At 45.9% G+C, this 23670-nt stretch overlaps 1 protein-coding gene across 6 annotated transcripts in view; it reads right to left on the bottom strand.

Moving 5' to 3' along the window:
• Positions 1-16872, bottom strand: part of ZCCHC2 (zinc finger CCHC-type containing 2) — a 60216-nt gene extending 43344 nt beyond the window's left edge. For 3 of the 6 annotated variants that reach the window (XR_010407479.1, XR_010407478.1, XM_064578773.1), the window contains exons 1-2: positions 15497-16872; positions 1774-1885 (exon numbers count right to left, since the gene is read on the bottom strand). Coding sequence is in view for 4 of the 6 variants with exons in the window: in XM_064578773.1 (XP_064434843.1) it covers positions 1774-1885; positions 15497-16465 (1081 nt within the window). In the remaining 2 variants the exon portion in view is untranslated. The remainder of the gene's footprint in view (positions 1-1773; positions 1886-15496) is intronic. The other 3 variants (XM_064578774.1, XM_054510273.2, XM_045886595.3) reach the window with 2 other exon arrangements.
• Positions 16873-23670: the final 6798 nt, after the last annotated feature.

The raw sequence follows: 23670 nt of genomic DNA on the forward strand, positions 1-23670 counted from the left end.
AAAAAAAAAGGCAAGAGAAACTTGCTCAAACAGAAGAAACAGCGTGTAAGCAATAATGAGACTGGTAGTCATGAACATGACAAAGGTCACAGGGGAGTCAGGAGAGGGACTCCACAGGCTCGGGTCTGGGAGATGGTGAAGAAAAGGAAAGGATTTACTTGGAGGGAAAGAAGTTAAAATAGATGAAGGAGAATACACAAAGTAATAGAAGTAGACAGGGGAATTAAGATTGTTCTAGATCACGGATGGTGAGCAATGAGAAAGCAGGAAACGTAAGATACAGAAATTTGCTGGAAAGCAAACATTCCTAACAGACTAAGGAGATACTGCTACCAGTATTTTGTGCCAACTTTCCAAATATATGGTGTCTGGTGGCCCGCTTCTAGGATCATGTCCCCTCAATGGGTGAGAAATGCTGAGGATGGAAACAAAAGAAAATCTCCAAAGCCAGGCTGGAAGCCTGAACTCCTCAAAACTGCTGCAGTACAACCAAGGCCAAAGCGGGGCAGGGAGGGTCTGCCATCTTCAAAACCTTTTCTATTAAATTATGATAAAGGATGATGCTATTTAATCAAAACCATCTGACCTAATCTATGTTCAGAAAATACAAAGCAGCTCTACTTCTGTGAATCAGTGGGCTAAGGGCAGGGGACCACTAGGGCATTCTGCAGTAAGGGAATATGGCTGTGTCTTCAGCCTTGATTTTACGTTCTACCTGCCATGATCTCTCAGAATCAAGATGAGCAAGACAAAAGAATACGGTGAGGGATGGCCGGGGTAAGGGAGACGCTGCAGCCCTCACAAATTAAAACTAAGCAGCAGAGATCACATGCATTTGTTTAATAATAAAGAACATGAGAAAAATCATCTATAGTACCATCTTGCGGGTGTTAGCACTTTGATGTAGTTTTTTGTTTTTCTAAAATAATTTTTTATTAAAAAGGGAAAAAAAAAGGACCTTCATTGTAAAAGCAAACTCTGCTTCAGGTCACTCGCATGTGTAGTGAGTGTGGTTGAAGGAGGCTATGACTCAAGCAGTTTCATTGAATAGGATGGAATAGGTAATTATGTAGACTTTATTTGAAACATTAAACATGCATACCTATTTTTCCTCTGTGAGGAAAAATGTATTACACAAAAAGGACTATTGTTGGGACTGAAAGGAGGCAAAATGATGTTGATTCAAAGCTGCCATAACGGAGTGTGATGCTTACTGCCCACACTTTCCCCGGGGGGCATCTACATTTTCCATTTCAATTTTCCTCTCAGGTTAATGGACTCCCCGAATATGGAGAGAAGTGAATATCTGAACTCCTTTCTTTTCAGATGAAAATGTCCTTTCAATTCCCCCATCCCAGCCCTCTTGAAATCTGTATTACTGCAGGAAGCATGGGCTTGTAAGAAATTTCTTCACTTTCTTACAGTGAACTTCCGTAAAATTTCTTTTTTCAGGAAATGCTGAGCACATTCTCCAGATAAAGCACTCTACGCCAAATACTTCGGGAAAATGTTAAGGTTTTTGCCCTCTGACAGTATCCAACTAAATTTAAGACAACCAACCGCAAGGCAGAACCAAGTAAGCACAAGCCAGGATGGGCCAAGTGTTGCAAAGCAGGAGCCCAGATGAAGACTCGAGAAAGTGGGGGACTGGTGCCTGAGCCAAACCTAGGACCTGTAGGATTTCTCTACTCCAAAAAAGAGAAGAATTAGAGTTAACCAAGGTAAATAGCACTCTGCAACCTTCTCCTGTAAGTTTACAAAAAACAAACATACCTTCTCGCTGGGTTCTATGAGGTGCCACAGGAAGTCCATCATGAGGTATTGGGGCTTGTTCTAGTAAACTGGCCTCATTACTTTGCATGTAATCACCATGAGCAGAATCATTCTAGATGAGAAAGAGGGGCACATGTTAATCTACTCCACAGACCAAGAAGAGTCAACTCCACAGAAATAAACCAGATTAAAATCTTACACTTTTAACAGTGACCACTTTAACAGCAATTTTTAGAGATCAAATAGGTGATTACACGTTAAGGGCAGAAAGGCACAAACTGGCATTCACCACTAAGAAAAAGGAATCAATATTTATTGATATCAATATTTATCTTCACTTCACAGTAATATTCTATCAATTATTTACTGTCCCAGTATTCTTGGGACATGCAGCACATTATTACTCAGAATTCCCAGTGATGTCAATTTGAACCAAAGTGAACCAGAATCAAAGGAACACAGATAAAAGAGGATAGCTAACCCCCTACATATATGGGAATTTTATTTTTTACATTAATTACTGTAATTTTTATTCACTACTTGATTGTAGTGATGGTCTAACAAGATGCTTTGGTAGGAAAAAGTTTTACAAAAGGTTATCATCAATATCTGCCAAATCTTTCTGAACAAGAATGAGTATGGACAGCGGGTTTACCATTAGTCATGCTAAACCACCTAATAGCAACTGAGTGCTCTAAATCTGAGTTTGCTCAGCCAATCACTATCCTCAGTAAAGTGGAAGAAGTTTTACTCCTAGGAGAACTGCTGCCTGGAGTCAGGAAGGGCCTGCTTATCTCACACACAGCTCTCTAGAACTGAAGCAGTGCCGTGTATATACGGTTCCAACAACACACTGATTAAGCCAAAAAAATAAAACAGCCTTAGAACTGCTGTTTATCACAACACACACCTTACTCCTTCATGTTCAGAATCTCAAAATACTACTCAGAACAAACCACCCCAGTTTCAACAATTACAATTTGACCAATGTGCAATAAATAATATACATTAATTTTTTAAAATTGTGTCAATTTAGAAATGAAACAAACAGAAAACCCAACACTTTCCAAGAATCCTAATTTAAAATATTTTGTTCTACTGTCCAATCATGCATGCTGGCCTGACAATAGGTTTGGGCTGCGCGTTGACAGCTCCATTTCTGGGAATAAAGCATCACATCAGAGACTCCTGGGAGCTAAGCTTCAGCCTTATATATAGCTTGTCTTCCTGTAGAAACCCAAGGAAATAAGCATCTGTCTACACAGAACCACTTAATGAGAAGGACAGCACAGATCTCTTCAACAACATCCAACTTCCAAAACATTTAGCATGATGGCATTCACCAACTTTCAATATTAATGATTTAAAAAAGGTAGACCATGAGAATTCTTCTAGCAACAACAAATTTACCTGTATCCTAATCCAGACCTTATAATCATTTACCACAAAGTCATAAAACAGCATTGGCCTAACACTGCTATAAGTATTTCAAAAATCAATGTAAATAAAGCACTGTAATCCTCTCAAATACTTGTGTTAACTGGAAGAAGTTTAGCTGAATATGTCAACCATTTTTATAGAGTATTTTTCTACACTGCTCATTCATGATTCATAAATTAAAAATAACACCTTTGAATACAAATGCAAAATATGCAAAAAAACCCACAAATAGTTTTCATCAGGGAAATGCCCATCAAAATCACAATGAGATACAGCCTCGCACCCATTAAGATGGCTATTCTCCAAAAACACAGAGCACAGCTATTGGTGAGGATGTGGAGAAACCGGAACCCTTGTGCATTACCCGGTAGGAAGGAAAATAGTGCAGCCACTGCGGAAGACAGCGAACCAGTTCCTCAAATACTTAAACAGAGTTACCACGTGGTCCCGCAATTCCACTCGTAGGTGGAGAAGCTAGGGACTTGAGCAAAAGGAGGGACTTGAACAAATAATTTTTTCACAGCAGCGTCACTCCCAATAGCCAAAAGGTGGAAGGAAGCTCAAATGTCCACTGTTGGGTGAACAGATAAACAAGATGTGGCATATATACACAACTGAGTATTATTCAGCCTACAAAAGGAATAAAACTTGAATACATATTACAACATGGATGAGTCCTGAGGACATCGTGCTAAGTGAAATACCTGGCACAAAAGAACAAAGAATGTACAAGTCCACTTACATGAGGTACTAGAACGGTCTCCGTCATAGAGACAGAAAGTGGAAGAGTGGTTACCGGTGCCGGGGGTGGGGGGATAGGAGTATCTGCTTAATGGATAGAGAGGTTCAGTTTGGGATAAAAGAAAAGTTCTGGAAATGGATGGTGGTGATGGTTGCACAAGAATGTGAATGCTAGGGGTGCCTGGGTGGCTCAGTCAGTTAAGCGGCTGCCTTCGGCTCAGGTCATGATCCCAAGGTCCTGGGATTGAGCCCCGCATCGGGCTCCCCGCTCAGCGGGAAGCCTGCTTCTCCCTCTCCCACTCCCCCTACTTGTGTTCCCTCTCTCCTGTCTCTCTCTCTCTGTCAGATAAATAAATAAAATCTTTAAAAAAAAAAAAACTGTTTAAAAAAAAAAAGAATGTGAATGCTACTGAATTGTACACTCACAAAGGTGTTAAAATGGCAAATTTTATGTTATACATTTTACAATAAAAAATTTTAAAAATAATTGTATTATGCTGCCTCCACAAATATTATATTGAAGCAACCATGAGAAAGTAGTCTGCTTCACAGTCAAAGTCACATTTTTAAAGTCTGAAGTTACACATTTTAACAGCCGAAAAGGCCTCCTGTTTAATAACCTAGGGAGAAAAATGGAGTATGAGTGTCTTTCCAAGGACTTAAGTTCATCAACCCATGAAATACCTACTAATTAAGTCTTCTCCCACCCTACATCTCAGCGTGCATCAATGCTATAAAATCATTTAGACTAAATTTAGAAACTGTGTAAAATTTACAATTTTATCAGTTTAATAAAAATTTAATCTAATGGGACGCCTGGGTGGCTCAGTCGGTTAAGCGTCTGCCTTCAGCTCAGGTCATGATCCCAGGGTCCTGGGATCGAGTCCCACATCGGGCTCCTTGCTCAGCGGGGAGCCTGCTTCTCCCTCTGCCACTCCCCCTGCTTGTGCTGTTCACTCTCACTCCCTCTCTGACAAATAAATAAAATCTTTAAAAAAAAATTTAATCTAATGCCTCGTGAGCTTCAGAGGTCAGAATCAAGTTTACTGGTCCCAAGAGTGAATGGCTCTCTGTTCTGCTGTCTCCCCTTTCCACATGTCACATACGCTTCCTTTACTCTGAGTACGGGGAAGGGTGCCATAAAAATCTGAGAGCCACTGGTTTAATGGAATCTTACAGAGAGGCATTACACCAGCTTTCTCTATTAAGTTCAGATTCCCAGGAAAACACACTATAGAGGTCATGCCAGAATTGGCATTTTACAAAGACTAGGTAGATGAAAGTGTCAGAACCAAGTGAAAAGTGGAGAATTTTTCTCTGCTTGGATTAAGAAATGAAATTTTAAAATTCTAAGCCCGCAAAAAATATGCACAGGAACACAAACATTAGAATGTGTGTGCTCTCCTCCCTTCTGTAACTCATCGGAGTAAAGTGTTTTCTGTCCTAAGGCGTGCCTCCTCTAAGAGCTCCTGGTTAGCGCAAATCCACGTCACGTAACACAGGCAGGCCGGACAGCTCGTTCATTCCAGAGATTACTCACATTTAACTTTTATACATGTAAATCCAACGCCATTATAGACTTGAGGTTTCTCCAATGTGGGGAAAGTCTGAAATAGTCAAGTGGCTGGACAATCCAAAAGAGACTCTTCTAACATACCATGGAGAACAAAGGTCACACTGGCCTCCTTTTACTTTAACAAAGGTCAAGCTGTAGATGGAGTTTATTTTAGCTCATCTAACAATGTTCTGCATGTTTCCTCTAGTCCTTTGATGCAAACTAAATTTAAAAACACCAAGACGTTCCCTATTTAAAAAATAAAGAAATTAAGAATTTCTTAGCTTTTTTTCTTAATTTACTAACTTCTTCAGGAGTTTTTTTACACTCATCAAATGAGACTTTGAATACTAACATTAGTATCTAACCACAACATCATATTAAGGTTTTGTGGTAGATCAAATAGATAAAAATACTTTGATAGCCCTCCCACTGAAAGGTGGATCTAACTCCCCAGCCGGTGGATCTCGGCCAGCTTTCTGAGACTTGCCTGACCCACAGAATGTGAGCAAAGGCACATTTGGGATTGCTGAGGGCAGGTCACCAGAAGCCCTGCAGCCTGGGCCTCCCGAGCCACCGTGTACTAGTGCACTTGCCCCGAGGATGCCACACGAGAGAGACCACACTGACAGAGGACAGAGAGAGAGGGCTCCAGGCCTAGCTGCATCTCCAGAAACCCCGCGGCTGACAGAAGCTGCCCTTGCTCTTAGTTACCGGTCTAAACCCCCGGCCCACGGAACTCTGCGAGATAATAATAAAACGGTGCTGGTTTAAGCCACTAGGTCTGGGGATAACTTGTTATAGCTGTAGGTTTTAAATTCTCTTCTTTCAATCACCAGGGTCCCAACTAAAGCATGTTATTATTTAAGCAAGATTCATAGAAACCTTGCTTTGAATGTGAGAAAATGATTAGTTATTAGAACCATTTACTGAGATGTCAAATTCCATCCATTTTGGTGGAAGGAGAGGGAAGGTGTCAGGGAGAACTGAAGAGGTCCCTGCTGCCTCTTTGAGAAGATGTGGTAGAACAGGCAGGCGTCTGCCTCATTTCTGCTAATGAAACAGCATGCCCCAACCCAAGGTAATGCCTGGCATCGCCTTCTAGCAACTGAAAAAGGGCAAATGACGTGCAAGAAGAAACGGGCCGGGTGAGCAGCGCACGAGAGCCCCGCTGCCAACACCTGCCGTGCCAACAGGTCAGAGGAGGGACACCTGGAGTCGGCGGCCTGAGCATCGTGCACGTTCCGGCTGGGATCGGGGCTCACCTCCCTTGTAGCTTCTTCTTCCGTTTGGCTAGAAGGTATGAGATGAGTGTGGCAGAACTGACCATCTTAAAGCAGGGGTTTAAAGCACCCTAGCCACATGTGGGGGGTGCCCACAGTTCACTGAACCTGGTGTCCTCTCTACCACCACAGCCCCCAGACCAGCCATGGCCACTGTGACCACGGCTCTAACAAGGTCTCCTCAACGTGACATGGGTGCAAGAAGCGGTGGCCTGTGCAGAGCAGGGCTGGACTGCAGCTGGCTGGGTGGAACAGGGGGCGGGGGAGGGAACATCACCATAACTTTCTATGTGTTCTGGGGAGCTCTATGAATTTATTACAAATTTTAAAAACCATTCAGGGTGCCTGGGTGGCTCAGTCAGTTAAGCGTCTGCCTTCGGCTCAGGTCATGATCCCAGCGTCCTGGGATCAAGTCCCGCATCGGGCTCCCTGCTCAGCAGGGAGTCTGCTTCTCCCTCTGACCCTCCCCCCTCTCATGTGCTCTCTCTCTCTCATTCTCTCTCTCTCAAATAAGTAGATAAAATCTTTAAACAAAAATAAAAATAAAAACCATTCAAATTGTTGATGTCATTGTCTTTTCCAGAGAACTGAACTTGTAGGACGTGCAATTAGAGAAGACCTAGCAAAAGAATGCTGATAGGGAAGCCTACTGGGGAGGAGGGTGGTAGTTTTCATCCCAGAAAAATGTCACTGGCCTCGAGGGTTTCCTTGTAAAACTCCCTTCATGTTTCTGCTTTCAATGGGAATAGCACAATCTCTAGTAGGCATCTGTAGCTGACAGGTGGACGGGTGAGAACTATAAACTGTCTTAGACCACAAACTACAAGGGTATGGAAGGCGGGGGGGGGGGTGGCGAGAAACAGCCTCCCAGTCTAAACCAAAGCTGGGATCCACCCCCCCTTTAGAACCAGCATCTGTGTTTACCAACCAACCTTCTGCTTTCCTACTACAGAAGGGAAAAAGATCCCCTCTCGTACCCTAGAACTAGGATGCTAAACCAGGAATTGCTACATCTCCTGGGCTAGCAGCCCCCAAACCTTTAAATCCCCACTTTACCAGACATTCTAGGGGAGGTGAAAAGAACACACCCCTGAGCATGAGTAGCAGCAGATCTATAGAGAATGTGCTTTCCTCCCCAGGCCATATATACCTACCAACTGCCCTCTCCTTCCCTGCCCCACCCCACAGGAGATGAGAGGGAGGGGACTCAAGGGGTCCTCAGTAGGAAGCAAGACCTGGGCTCAGAAGCCCAACAGCCCACGGCACTGCCGGGACCTCCAGCTCCTGCAGCAGAGCCCCAGCCTTCAGCTCCAGTGGGGATATGTTCCTGGAACCATGCAGAAACGGAAGCTTACAGAGTTTAAAAAGGATTTTTGACAGTGACTGACTGATAGGTTGGTAAACAGGACAGTGCGGAGAAACGTTGCATTAGGACTTCTGTTTAACGCCACCTGTTAGAACACACACCTTCCCCAAACAAAACGACCCCAAACCGCTCTTTTCATCAGGCAATCTCTCCGTAAGCTTGATGGTCTCTTGCTCAAGAAATACCCTCCAAACACACAAGACCCTGTGGTTGCTTCAAGGACCACCAGTGAATCTCAGTCATCTGATACCCTCCTCTCCCGAAAAACAATATACTGGGGGAGAGTTAGGTTTCTTAACTATCCCAGTTTAGATATTCCTAACAAGAAACATAAAAATTCCCCATTCTTAGACTGTAAATGGCTCACTTCAGTGACCCAAGTAAGTTTTTAACTTTCTGATCTTAAGCAAGATACTATCTCAACTGTGTATCTGACTCCTACTACTCCTCAAACAAATCCTAAATTGGAGATCAACACCAGACAACCACAATTACTCAAGTAAGAAACTAGCTTGTAATTGATGACTTTTTCCACCCTATCAAAGCATCATCTGTAGGTTTGCCCCAATTTATGTACACACACACACACACACACGCACACACAAAGCTTAATTTGGACTCTAAATGGTCTGATTTGGGAAGAATAATTAATAAACACAACTACTGAGCATTCACCTATTGAAGATTCAGTTCAAATCTATACTGCTCCACGCTTTTACCTAAAGAAGCAATTCCTTTCATTATTTCCAAAACAGTTGTGCCTGTATCACAGAGTGGCAAAGATTGTTATAAAGTAGCTGAGAAGTGTAATTCGTACAAGACCAAAAAAACACGGGCACCTGGGTGGCTCAGTTGGTTAAGCAACTGCCTTCGGCTCAGGTCATGATCCGGAGTCCCAGGATCGAGTCCCGCATTGGGCTCCCTGCTCAGCAGGGAGTCTGCTTCTCCCTCTGACTTTCCTCCTTCTCATGTGCTCTCTCTCATTCTCTCTCTCTCTCAAATAAATAAAATCTTAAAAAAAAAAAAAAAAAAAGACCAAAAAAACACTTCCTGGTGTAGTTTGTCTTAAAGCGATTTATCATATTGGTATTTCTCAGAGCTGTATCTAAAAAGCTAAGCATAAGAAATTTTGAGTGAGCTTTTATGATATATGCAACACTGACCAAAAAAAAAAAAAAAGAGACACAATGCCTAAGACTTGGAGGAATTTAAAATCTAGGAGGAAGGTCAATTTTATAAGTTAAGAATATTTCAAAGTAAAGTTTTTCTTAGAAATAGGGGGGAAAAATCATAGAAGTACCAAAATTACAGCACAGAATACACATGCTGCTGGAATTCAGAGGCACCAAAGAATCTTAGGAGAAGACAGCCACAGGGACAATTCCAGCAAACATCATGCAGGAGGTGACAGCACTGAATGAAGATGGGATGTGTGAAGAAAGTGGGAGATGGATTTTAAGACCAAAGACTTACTGGAGGCCAGGCTCCCTCAGTCATGGCAAGGTATGTGATGCGATTAAACGCTGCTTTAGGAAGACATATCTGGCAGTGGTATCCCACAGGTAAGAGGTGGGAAGGCTGCGAACAGCGGAATCCGTTAGGAATAAAGTCCCGGAAGAAAATGGTGACAGCAAGGATGAGGGAAAGAGAGGATTAAGGTTATCAAGCAAATCAGAGTGATTAGAAGTATAATGGTACCGCTGAGAGAACTGGATTAGCCTGGAAGATTTTTTTTTTTAATCAATGTTTCATGCTTTTCATACACATTACACATAAAGTGACAGTGGATGTTGCAGAAAGACACACCACCAGCGCACAGACACAAATTTTCAATTTCACTGCAACCTGCTGACAACCTACTCCTTTCCCCAGTCTGTCAAGGCCCTCTGTAACCCAACCCCTCCCAGCTCTCCCAACTTTCGCATTTCTGTTCATCCACTGCAACCCAACTGTGCTATTCCCTCTTTGGACAATGGCTAGATCAATCGATATATACATCTTACTCTTGTTTACCAAGCATTTTCATACACATGATCAGGTTCATCCTCACAGCAGTTATATACAAGGAATGGTGACGTTATCCCTTTTTTTTACTGAGCAGCCTGGAACTTGTAAAGACTAAACAACTTGCCGAAGTGACCTTTTTAAAACCTAAATCTGACCTCAAGTAAGTTATTTCTTGAATAAGCATGAAACACTTTGAACGAGCCAAGACATTTAGAAGGGAATTAAAGGCCAAAGGTTCCCTGGAGCATAGGAAGGACAGAAGGGAAACGGCCTACCAAGTGCCCAGGAGCCCTGCCACGTGTAACAGCTACACGCAATGAGGCACTTCCCTTCTAGGGTGACTGTTTACACAGACTGCGTGAAGGAGGCTTTGTGACAAAGCATTCTCTGTAAGAGGAGTGCTGTTCCACAGTCCTCCATAATGAAAAAAAGAGTCGAAGCTCAGTCTGCTTCAAGGGTAATGCATGTCTTTTTTGCTTCTCTCTTAAAAAAAAAAAATTTAGCTTAATATTTCTCAAGGAAAGACAAAAATAATAAGCTTAAAAATTAGCCAATTTAGTAGGTTCTATTAGAAAAAGCACAAAATGTTCCTTTATTCAGGCTGTGCTCTGAAGTAATAAAAAGTTATATAACCTAACAAAACTGCAAAACAGCTTTAAATTATAGAATAGTTTCCTAACTAAATGTGAAAACTGGATAAAGATTTAAGTAGATTATGGGTGCACGGGAGTTACTGATAACCCAAAATCAGAATATGTATGTTCCCCATTCCTATCCCCAAACCCACTATGGAGAGAATATGTACTTTAATAATTTGTGACCCAGAAAAATGCTTCCTTTGGGTTTATTTTATCTGTGGCATACCAGATCTTTACAATATAAATATTAAAAATAAATGCCCCAGGGGTGCTGGCTGGCTCAGTCGACCAAGGGCCCAACTCCTGATTTTGGTTCAGGTCATGATCTCAGGGTCATGGGATGGAGCCAGAGTTGGGCTCCATGCTCAGCGCAGAATCTGCTTAAGATTCTCTCTCCCTCTCCCTCTGCACCTCCCTCCCTGCCCAGTTTGCGCCCGTGCTCTCTCTCTCTAAAATAAATAAATTTTAAAAAATTAAAAATAGGGGCGCCTGGGTGGCTCAATCGTTAAAGCATCTGCCTTTGGCTCAGGTCGTGAACCCAGGGTCCTGGGATCCAGCCCCGCATCGGGCTCCCTGCTCCGCGGGAAGCCTACTTCTCCCTCTCCCACTCCCCCTGCTTATGTTGCCTCTCTCACTGTGTCTTTCTCTGTCAAATAAATAAATAAGTATAGTGGTAATAAATAAATAAGTATAATGGTACTGCTGAGAGAACTGGATTGTGGGATGTACTACCAGTACATTATCTGTACTAGCAAAAGGAGTTGAGATACTGACTCTGTCAAGTACCGTATTAATTAACCTATGCTACGAGAAAGTAACAATTTTTTGTTATCTTCATTGATTTTTGTAAGAGGCAGGGCCACTTAATTTTTTTTGTAGTTCTGGTATGTTTCTTGTTAATTCAAGTAACACTAAATACTATCTACCACACTAAATACTATCTAAAGTTTTCAGTTTCTGTTTTATTCAAGCTATTTGCCAAGCAACTATGTTTTGAAGATACTGAAAACACAATCTCCAGGGAAACACCGCCACACAATATTAACCACTAACCACTACTACGATAGTCTATGCATTTTATGCTTTTTTTTCGGCCTTTGTGTTGCTAATTGGGGGTTAAACCCCCCAAATTAGAATATCCATTTGCTTGAGCAGTTAGGAGAGTCTTTAAGCATGCAAAGATAGGAAGCTTGGCTGTCTTTCTCTTTTCAATGAAACAGCAACAAAACTAGCATCTTTTAAAATACTTAGGCAGGTTTTTGTCACTATTGCTAACAGGCCATTTACAGTTTGGGTTCCTAATAAGGGGCCCCCTTTTAAAACCATTTTTTTTTCAGCGACGCTATATAGGCAGTCTGTAACTTTATTAACACAGCAAACTACATCAATCACACAAACTTCCCAGGACACTGTTAATGCATATTGTATGCTGAATTTTATATAAGTGACTGGCAGTCCACAGCAGTTGAAGAAGATGAACTTTATGCACAAGTCTTCTAAAGGCAATATTTAAGTTGTAATCCAATGTAACATTTACTCTAAATCACTTAACATTATCCAAATCTCATAAAAAAAAAACAACCTCGAGAAATATTACTTTTAAATGTAAAAATCTTCTTGAATCTTCCTTCATTTTTCTAAAATGACCTAATTAGTATATTCTAGTGGTAAGTTTGTGGACTTGCCCTCTCAACTATTAGTTAGCAATGGTAACCATGGTAGGTCACTAAAGAGCTGCTGGGGCTGGTCAACTTGAAAGCATATAATTAACATAAAATTCGCCTTAAAACACACGTTCTATCTGTAAACGTTACTGGTTTTTTACAGAAAACTTTAAAAGAGAAGCTGCTGCATATTAGGTATTGAATCCGAGTCTTGAAAGCGCCAGAAACACTATTCGGGGATAGCATACTTTTATTCTAATGGAAAAGGAAATTAGTTCCACTTTATGCGTTTCGTATGGATTAAAGCAGTGAAAAATGGAGTGATTCCTCGCCGAAAGTTACACACGTGTGTCTAAAAGGTTACTTCCGGGGCCGTGAAGGGCTGCCACACGAATTCCCCCTGCCACTCTCCGAGCCCACCGTCCACGCGGTTCTCCGCGCTGCCCGCAGCCGGGGCCTAGCCGGCGGAGGCCTAAGGGAGCCCTCGGGAGGCGCGGCCCCGCCTCAGCCCGCCCCCCCAGGGGCGGGGCCGGCGCGCCAGTCACGTGGGCGGCCGCGGCCGCCATCTTGCAGGGAGGGGGCGGGGAGGAGCCCCAAGGGCCGGGTCCCCAAACGCGTCGGCCAGTCCGCGGCGGCGCGTGACCGGGGGGCCCACCGACGCGCCGCGTCGCGTCCACGCGACGGACGTGCCAGACTCGGGCACCTCCCTGCAGACTCCGAGGTGGGTCCTACCCCACCGGGAGCGTACCGGCGGCGCAAGGCCGAGCATCAGCTGGTCTGGACTGCAGCGAACCGAGATGCAAATCCATCCACCCCCATCAGCTGCCTTTGGAGTGACAGCTTGGGAGCAACAAGATCCGCGGAAATGTCTTCAAGGCCAGAACAAGTCACAGCTGAGGGCCTCAGAGCCCAGGCTAACAAGCAGAAAGTGCGGGGTCAGAACAATTTAATGAGACGTGAATGATTTGTTACGGTAACCCTAAGCTACCCGAGGGAAAAGTTCATCACGCCACCAGTGTCTAAAAATAGCCGCCAGCGTCACCTGTAGTACGTGTATCCCGTATGATTTATTCCCCCACTTCAACTGATGGCCTCAGCACAGGGCTCTGCCTGAGAAGTAACGATGTGCTGAAATTAATGGCAGGATGCCCAACCTCACTTTGCCCACTCCTCCCAGCACTCACCGGTTGCCAGAAAAGGCCACACTCTGCAGTCAAGATGAAAATCTCGTTACTCTAGTTTGCACGCATTTCTCCCTTTCTCTAGTCGCCTTCCGACCCTCTCATTACAAGCAAAATTTAATGGGGGGGGGGGGGGCGGGGGGGAAGACTCCTAGCAGTTAAAATCAGAAATCGGTTACCCGTGTTGGAATGATACGGACTAAAACTGTTCTACTGTGTGACATTTTCATATACCTACAATCTAAGATGTTTACAATATATAAAATTTTTAAAAAAATAAGATAGAAGTATTGCTCCTAATTTCAGGCTTTCTTCTCCAAATATAAGTGGCTTATAGGACTTTTTGTAATTATTTCAGTAAATAGGCTAAGAGTGGGAAAGGGCTTTTACCAACAGTATACACAGCTGCATATTAGTAGTAAATTGACACCGGAAGACAAAATTTGAAGCTCACCAAAAAAATACCGGATACTAGCATTACTACACTGGAGTCTGATAAAACGTGTCCTAAAATGTGAGTTAGTCACTTCACAGAAGCCTCGTTTTAAAAAGGAGGGGCGCAGCCTAGATTATCGCTAAATCCCTTCCAGCCCCCAAATTCCTTGATTCAATGGGTATTGAGTCCACACAGCCTTTGGAGAAATACAATGCCCAGTTTTAGTTCCAGAGTATTGAATGACAGCAGATACATAAGTTGAATTAACTTTCAAGGAAGGAAGGAGAAAAAAAAAATCCCCCTTTCCAATATATCATCCTGGAGATCACCTAGGTTGAAAAGTATGGCAACCAAATTAGTACCTTTTAAGACTGTAAACCCCGAAAATAAACTTATTGTACCTAGCCTTTACTCTGAAACCTACTCTCCTCTCCTCACTTAAATTATTACGATCAAAGACTTTTATACTGGGCCTACATTATTATTAAATTGCTTTCACGGCTCTATAAAATTTCACCTTAATGTCTGAGACAAGTGACTCATCTGGATTCTTGTCTACTACATTTCGGTTTAACAACTTTTAGAAAACAACATTTATGCCTACATTAAAGGCCCAACAAACACCCCCGGACTCAAATCTGTAGGCAAGACTCAATGGATAGAAAATAAGTTATGCCAGAGGTAAAAGGTGTAAGCAGCCCGCTCCAGGAGAGGTTTCTTGACCCAGGCAACCTGCGCTACTGATCATCAAGTTTGAGTCAATTCGCCGCTCTCCACATCAGGTTTTTTTCTGGGAACATCAAGTTAGCAGCAAGAGCCAAAAGCCCTACGACCCCTTTTAATAAACTCGGGCATTCACTGAGCAAAAAGAGCCCCTTTGTGCTGAAGACAAGGGCAGCACGCCGAGAGCGCACCTTTAGAACACCTCAGCGAGGGGAGAAGGCAGAGCTTTAAAACTGCAACCAGAGCGCCAGATGGCGAGAAAGCCAAGGCGCTGCCGGGGGCTAGACTGAGGCTAACACAGTCACCTCTAGCGCTGCGCCTTTCCCACCACCCAGGGCGACATGCTCCGAGCCAAAAATGTCCCGAGACCCTTCCTCCGAGAGGGGGACTAGGCTGAGAGCTCCATGTTTTCCGTGGCAACTCCCGCACGGAAGAGACTTCTAGAGCATTCTGTTATGGCGGGTGCCTGAGTGTGCATGGGAGGGGGGGCGGCGGTGAGGGTGGGAGAGTGGAACTGAACCGCCCAGCAGAACGAAAATTAGTATTAACGGCGCTGGGAGCCGTGGGGTGGGGATTCCGAGCCACCTGCCCCGGGCTGAAGCTCGGCCAAGAGGCGTCCGAAAGCCAGGCCAGGGAGGCCGCCGGGGCGGTGACCGCAACGCGGGTGCTGGGAGGCTCGCGCGCCTTACCTGGGCCCGGGGTCTGGCAAAGTTGCACGGCTCCACCTCCACCTCCGCGTCCTCGGGGCCCCCGCGGAGCGCAGTGCGGAGCCTCTCCAAGTGCTCCCTCAGGGTGACCCGCTGGTGGAAGGAGAACGCCGGGTGCAGCGAAGCCATGGTGAAGAGCAGCAGCAGTTCCTCCTGCGCCCTGAAGCCCAGCCCGCCGCCGGGCCGGGGCTCGGCGCCGCTGCCTTCCGGGCCGGAACCGTCCTTCTCCGCGTCCTCCTCGCCTTCGCCGTCCTCTCCGCGCTCGCCGGGCTCGTCCTCCGCGCCTCCCCGCGAACCCTCACCCCGAACCGCGCGCAGGCTCTTGAGCACCGAGTCCACCTGGGGCAGGAGGCGGTGCAGGCGGCCGGCGGCCTCACGGTTCTCCGAGCCCAGCAGCGCCAGGTAGACGATGAGGCGCGAGCGCACGGCCGGCTCTCGGAAATCGGCCAGCGGCCCCGGGTCCGAGAGGCCGTTGGCCTTGGCCTCTGAGTCGCGCAGGTAGTGGTAGTCCTTGCGCGCCAGGTCCTCCAGGCACGAGCCGAGGAAGCGCAGCTCCAGCGGGTTGCACAGGTCCAGCAGCCCGCACATGAACTCCAGGCGCTGCGCCGAGCCCAGCACCAGCCCAAACCACTCGTACACTCGCTCCTGCTCGCGCAGCGCCGCCGCGGGCCCGCCGCCGCCGCCACCCGGCATGCCCGCCCCCGCCGCTGGTCCGCCAGCAACAGGCGGCCCGAGCCCCCGGGGCGGCGGCGGCGGCGGAGGCGGCGGTGGTGGCGGCGGCGGCGGGGGGGGGCCCCGCGGCGGGCCCGCGGGCGGCGGCGGGGGACGGCAGTCTCGACGGCGGCGCGGCGGCGCCTTTGCGCCCGGCCGTGCGTCTGCCTCGGGCTCCTCCGCCTCGGGCGGCGGCTCCACGGGGTGCGTCGGTTTCAGCGGCAGCTTCATCCTCAGCATCCTCGGCTAAGGCGGCACAGACATGCGAGCGGGGGCGGGCAGGCGGGCGGGGCCGGGAGGGGGGGCGGGAGCCGAGGCGGCGGCGCGGCCGTCAGGAGCGGGGCCCCTCCATGCCGCCAGGGGAGGGCCAGGGCCGGGGCCGGGGGCGGGTCTCGGCCGGCGAGGGGGGCGGTGGCCGGCCGGCGGGGTCGCTGGCGTCGTCTTCCCGGGCCGGAGGCGGGGCGTGCCCGCGGCGGCTCCTCCCCCTGGGCTCCGCGCCGGCTCTGGGAGCCCGAGTGCGGGTGGGAGCAAGCAAGCGAGTGTGTTCTCCTTCCTCCTCCCTCTCTCCCGTCGTCCGCACTGGGCTGGGGCGGCGGCGCCTGAGCGGTTCCCTCGCGAGCCGGTGTGGACCCAGCGGCTGGGAGAGGAGGAGGAGCGCCCGGGCCGGGCGGAGACGCTTGCGGGCTCCGCGCAGGCACCTCAGCCAATCAGCGGCCAGAGTCGACGGTTGCGTAGTTCTCCCCGCCCCCAGGGGCCGCCTCTCAGAGAAGCCACGCCCAACTGCTACCCGACCACTCCTCTCTCTCTCTCGGTCTCTCTCTCTCTCTCTCGGTCTCTCTCTTTCCCTGGCTTCCGCGCGGTCCTAACATCGGGTCTTTGCCAGTTTAGGGTAGGACGCGGGTGGGACGGTGGGGCGGTGGCTAGGTGCGCCCGAGCGCGACGAGGAACGTGCGAGGCCCACGTGAGAGGACTGAGGGGGGAATTTCACGTTTTCCCAGGGCCCTAGGCCGACTTTTGACTACTGACTGCCCTGCTCTGTCTCCTCGCGTGGGCCGCCGCCCCACCTCGGCCAGCGGCGCCCGGTTCCCTCCACGGCCGCATCGAACGTGTCCCGGGAGCGGAGGTTCCTCAGAAGTGAGCGCGCTAACCCCAAGACGAGCTCTTTCAGTCCTCCAGAGCCCGGCCGACTTTCGGGGAGTCAGCAGAGGCATAATTCCCACCACAACTTCACAGGGTCGTGTTGGCTCTCTGAGTTGCGAACCGGGGAGCTGGCTCGGGAGGCAGGGTTGGGGCTGTGGTGGGGGGAGCCCGGACGCCTCGGTCCCGAGCCAGCGCCCACGCCGGGTGCTGGCTGCACAGAGCGGAGGTGGGGACGCGCGGCCCCGGGGGCGCAGAGGCGACCAGACCCGAGGGAGCTCCGCGGCCTCTGGGCCCAGGGGGGACGCGCTGATGTGGACGCCTCTGGCCTAACGGTTGCCTCTGATCTGTAACGCTCTTTGGAAATTTTTTCCACGACAGTTTAGCAAAAGTCCCTCTCCGCCCCCACCCCCCAGCCTCCATCTTTTGGGGATCATTTTATTTGCTAAATAACGTATCTGTGCCTAACACTAACATTTTGGATCCTGGTGCCGGTGTAAATCCCCTGTGATTGCAGGAACTTAATAAGCTACCACCTTGACAGGCTTTCAACTTTTTTTTTTTTTTTTAAGTTTTGTTACATTTTTAAGGTTTGAGGACCTTCAAAATGTCTCACATTGTAGCTTTTTTTCCAACATAACCTCAGTTTTTAATACCCATCTGGGTCTTCTGAGGGTTAATTCCAAAAAGGTGGGTTTGCTTTTAAATTCTTAATGTCTTAAGTCCGACTCCGGCTATGTAGTAGGAGTATGTAAAAAATAAGAATGACACTGTAACTCTGAAATGTTGGGACATCTATGGGAGAGCATATGCTGAGCCCTTTATCTCACAACTTTATACCCTAAGAAGCTAATTTAAAATTGAGTAAAAGGCTGAACTGAAGCCTAAGTCAGGTTCAGCAATAAAACAGGGAGAGGGAATTATTTTCAACACATTTGAGATTGGCAAAGTACATGAAAGCCATTCTTCCATGTAATTTATCATTTCCTTGCATTCTTTGGGTGTAATGTAGAAATCACTACAATCAGGAGAAAACTTTGTAAGGACTTTTATTAACAATTTTTGCTCCCTTTTGCGTCCTCTTCAACTTCCCTGGAATCTTCTACCCTATCTCATCTACCTCCCACATTTCTAAAGCTTAGGCTGAAATACTTCAAGCAACCAATAATTATATTAGTCTAGCTGGTACTCACAGGTTCCTATTGAGTCACCTGTCTAGATCCATGTATCTCATGTAAGATAATATATGTTGGGAGGTGATTTTTACATGTGACCCAGGCAAAAGGTCTTTACATTTTCCTTGGCAACAAGAAGCCATTTGGTAGGAGCTCTCAGCAATACTTGACCCATAAATTTTATATTAGAACTCAGATTTGTAAAATAAAATGATGACTTTTGTTCTATCTTTGGCCAATATTAGAAAATTCAGTGATCAAAGCTTTTGCATATATATGACATATATACAATGATTTAATGATTCTGGTTGTCTTCCATCAGCTGGACAATTTGCTATTTATCCTGCAGTGCACTGTTTCACAGCCCTCTCTTCATACTGCAATTCACTAGACCAAGCCTCAACTTTTTTTCCACCCTTTATAAGTGAGAGAGAGAACCACCTTCCTTGGGGAAGAGGGATGTACTCCTGAAGTGCCTTTCTGGGAGTGGCCCACATGGAAATCCCAGGATGAGGTGTAGGTGTGTTTAGTTGGGGAAAACTACCCAGATGATTCTAATAAGACACCCTAGGAAGGTATTCCTCCCACCAGGCCTACCTGTTGAGAAGACCTGCTCTAGATTCTCTGGTATTTTACATATTCCCTGGATAATTATTCAGAGGGGCCAGATATTGGTATTGTGGTAATGGTGGGGGCGTTTGTATCTAAGTTGTTCACAGAGGGATATATACCATAAAAGACGTCTTTAAGGACGCATAGTGCTACTGTCTCTTGTCTCCAGATGATATTTAAGGCATATTCAATATACTATTTAATGCATAGTCAACGTGTCTTACTTGCCTCTTTAGCTATGAAACATGATATTGACATTACTATCCAAATATTTATATGTAAGCAGAAGACTGGTTTCAAGTTAAGGTTCTACTTTGGCTTAAGACACTAGCCAGTGATTGAGGATTGAGCAGACTCTGCAACCCTTCCTTTTGTAATTAGGTTACTGTAAGGAATTTCAGTAAAAGCACAGTTAATTGGATGGTTCAGAGCAGACTAATGATGATATCAACTCTATAAGGAGGATGCCCAGATACAGCTACTTCTAGCTCAGATGAAGCAATTAATCTGATCCACACCAAGAATCTGTTCTTTCAGTCTCTGTGAATATTGACTTATTTGCTCCCTCTCCCATTACACCTCTCTGTTTATTCCATTAGAAAATAAGTATCTTAACGTACTTTGACTCAATTTTATATCTTGATATCTAAAACACAGTAGATGTTAATAAATGTTTGCTGAATAAACAAGTGAATGAATAATGCTCTAGGAACCAAAAGTAACTGCCAACTACTCCTGGGGTCACCTGAATCTTTGTTCATATCTAGAAGGGAAAAGAAAACACCCATAAACACCCGTGTCCCAATATTGCCAGACCAATCCTGAGATCCATTCTGAATGAATTGGCCTAGGTTACATGCCCATTAATGAATATTCACTGGAGCCTCAGAAGTGGAGTCAGTTTCCTCAGAACCATGTGGGTTCCCCCCCCCCAAGAAAAATCCAGGGCTGTTGGAAGGAAGTGAGGGAAACGTGGATGCCGGGGAAACAATGTGTGTCCAATGCCATTGTTCTTACAGTCTATACTTTGATCACTTAAATTGTCATGGATTTAAGGTACCTCAAAAATAAATTGTTTAGTTAGACCATGCATTTAAGAGCTATTAAATATTGTTGTTAAAGATTACTGTTAAAAAGCTGGTCTTGAGGCACCTGGGTGGCTCAGATGGATGGGGCGTCTGCCTTCAGCTCAGGTCATGATCTCCAGATCCTGGGATTGAGCCCCACATCAGGCTCTCAGCTCAGCGGGAGCCTGCTTCTCCCTCTGCTTCTCCCCCCTGCTTGTGCTCTGTCTCCCTCTCTCTCTCAAATGAATAAAATCTTTAAAAAAAAAAAAAAAAAGCTGATCTTAAGTTCCTGCGAACAACACAGATAAATTATTCATTGATATATAACTTAAGGGAAAAAATTAAGTATATATTTAAAATTAAAAGATAAGTTTTGATAAGGCTTACAAAAGCATACTATAAGACATTTGACATAGAAATCATCAGTATTGGGGCACCTGGGTGGCTCAGTCGTTAAGCGTCTGCCTTCGGCTCAGGTCATGGTCCCAGGGTCCTGGGATCGAGCCCTGCATCGGGCTCCCTGCTCTGCGGGAGGCCTGCTTCTCCCTCTCCTACTCCCCCTGCTTGTGTTCCCTCTCTCGCTGTGTCTCTCTCTGTCAAATAAATAAATAAAATCTTTAAAAAAAAAAAGAAAAAAAGAAAAAAAAAGAAACCATCAGTATTGATGTTATAACAATATTGGTAAGCTGGGAATCCATGCCCAACACCAGTGTATGACACCTTTCCCGGGAGACTAGTGTTTGGTTAAATTCAGAGTCTCACTGAAGTTGTGGTTTCATTTGCCAGAGAGATTCTTAGGGACTTAGATGGCCCAGATGGCCAAAGTTCTCCCACTTGTACGTTGAAACATGGAGAAGCCCTGGAATCCACCAATCTTTGAAGCCTGTCCAGAAATAAACTTGATTTTAAAGTGGGTTGATTTGGAAAATCCTCAGGCTACTGGCTCGTGTTAGAAAGGAACTTGGGGCACCTGAGGGGTGAGGTCAGCTGAGCATCTGACTTGGTTTCAGATTAGGTCCTGATCTCGGGGTTTTGAGATCGAGACTCCGCTTAGAATCTGCTTGGGACTTTTCTGTCCCTCTGCTTCTGCCCCTCCCCACCTCTCTCTCTCTCTCTCAAATAAATAAATCTTTAAAAAAAAGAAATTCAGGGGCCCCTGGGTGGCTCAGTCGTTAAGCGTCTGCCTTCGGCTCAGGTCATGATCCCAGGGTCCTGGGATAGAGCCCCGCATCGGGCTCCCTGCTCAGCCAGGAGCCTGCTTCTCCCTCTCCCACTCCCCCTGCTTGTGTTCCCTCTCTAGCTGTCTCTCTCTCTCTCTCTCTGTCAAATAAATAAAAAAATAAAAATCTAAAAAAAAAGAAAAAAATTCAGGAACCTGATGACATTAGGTACTTGCCTGGTTCTATGGGACGTCTGCAAATAGACCTTGTGCCCAACTGTTCAGAAAGGTAAAGGCTATCTCCCCAAAAATACAACTGCTTCCTAGGGACCCATAGAGAGGTAGAGTTGAAGTGTCAGAAGTTTGGCTTGCCAGATAGAAAATCACTGTTCCAGTAGTGCTCTCTGGAATGGAATTTGCTGAATTCATATACTTCTTTAAATATGGTTACATCAAATTATTGGTGAGCTGTTAGTTGTCAACCCAGCTTAAGCCCACTATCTCTTATCTTTTTGCCTTCATAAAAGAAGCCTAATTTTTTCCAAGTATCCAACCTTCTCCCAAAGATCCTATGTCATTTGAGGGATACCTTGCCAACTCCACAGATAGATCTTGATCAGTAACCCAATCAGGATAGTCCAGATTTCTTGTCAATTGGTTCAGAAATCCTGAACTATTGGGATATGTCAAAAGGACACCCAAGCCAATAAACTCAGTAAAATTGGCACATGAAGGGGCTCCTACTCAGCAAATCTAGCAGAATTTGAGTATCAAAAAGAATAACATGGTACCCAGTGACTAAAAAAAGAATCCAAGTCCATAGGGATTCTCAAAGAAAAAGGGATGGAGAAGAGTGGAGGGAAAGCTCTTCTTTACAGAAGAATGCCACCTAAAAAATTTAGAAGGAAAAAGGGATGGAGGAGAGTGGAGGGAAAGCTCTTCTTTACAGAAGAATGCCAGCTAAAAAATTTAGATTTTATATTAAAGAGCTTGTGAGTGGGGGGGAGGGGAAGAGGGAGGGAGAGAGGGAATCTCAAATCACCAATAATTTGATGTAACCATATTTAAAGAAGCATATGAATTCAGCAAATTCCATTCCAGAGAGGACTACTGGAACAGTGATTTTCTATCTGGCAAGCCAAACTCTGACACTTCAACTCTACCTCTCTATGGGTCCCTAGGAAGCAGTGTTGTATTTTTGGGGAGATAGCCTTTACCTTTCTGAACAGTTGGGCACAAGGTATGATGAGGAAACTATCATTCTGCAACCACCACATGTAATAATCGATTTAGGCATTTTCACCACTGGGTACAAAGTTGCTGGGGAGCAGAACATTCACGTGTTCTCCACACCTCAATTAAAAGGCTTCAGGGGTCGGGGGCACCTGGGTGGCTCAGTCGTTAAGCGTCTGCCTTCAGCTCAGGTCATGATCCCAGGTCCTGGGATCGAGCCCCGCATCGGGCACCCTGTTCCTCAGGAAGCCTGCTTCTCCCTCTCCCACTCCCCCTGCATGTGTTCCTTCTCTCGCTGTGTCTCTCTTTGTCAAATGAATAAAACCTTTAAAAAAAAATAAAAAATAAAAAAATAAAAGGCTTCAGGTGATGCCTGGGTGGCTCAGTCAGTTAAGCGGCTTCCTTCAGCTCAGGTCATGATTCCAGGGTCCTGGGATGGAGTCCCGCGACGGGTTCCTTGCTCAGCGGGGAGGCTGCTTCTCCCTCTGCCTGCCCCTCCCCCTGTTTGTGCTCTCTCTCTCTCTCTGACAAATAAATAAATAAAATCTTTTTTTTTAAAAAGGGCTTCAGAAAGGTACTTTTTCATGAATAAATCTGATGGACACCACCTTAACCACGTGGGCACAATGAGCATTACCAATAATGGGATAATCTAATACCATATTCTTCCTCATGTCGTGGATATCATTAGAAGAACATACTATTTGTAGTATTCTTGCCAAAATATTTACACTGAATATAATCATGGTGAAATAAGACAAATCTAGATTGTGGGACATTATACAAGACAACTGGCCTGAATCTTAAAAAATATCAATGTCATGAAAGCAAACACAGGCAGGGGATTACATTGTCCTAAAGGAAAGAAAACTAAAGAGGCATGATGATCAAAGGACCAAAGAGGCATGCCAGGGGATGATGACCAAATTAATAATCTGTGATTGGATCCGGGCTTAAAAACAAAACAAAACAGGGCGCCTGGGTGGCTCAGTCGTTAAGCATCTGCCTTCGGCTCAGGTCATGATCCCAGGGTCCTGGGATCGAGTCCCACATCGGGCTCCC

Source organism: Mirounga angustirostris, unplaced genomic scaffold, assembly GCF_029215605.1.
Source record: "Mirounga angustirostris isolate CCGP_5_RB_7025 unplaced genomic scaffold, mMirAng1.0.hap1 SCAF_14, whole genome shotgun sequence".
In the NCBI taxonomy this organism is placed as follows: Eukaryota; Metazoa; Chordata; class Mammalia; order Carnivora; family Phocidae; genus Mirounga; species Mirounga angustirostris.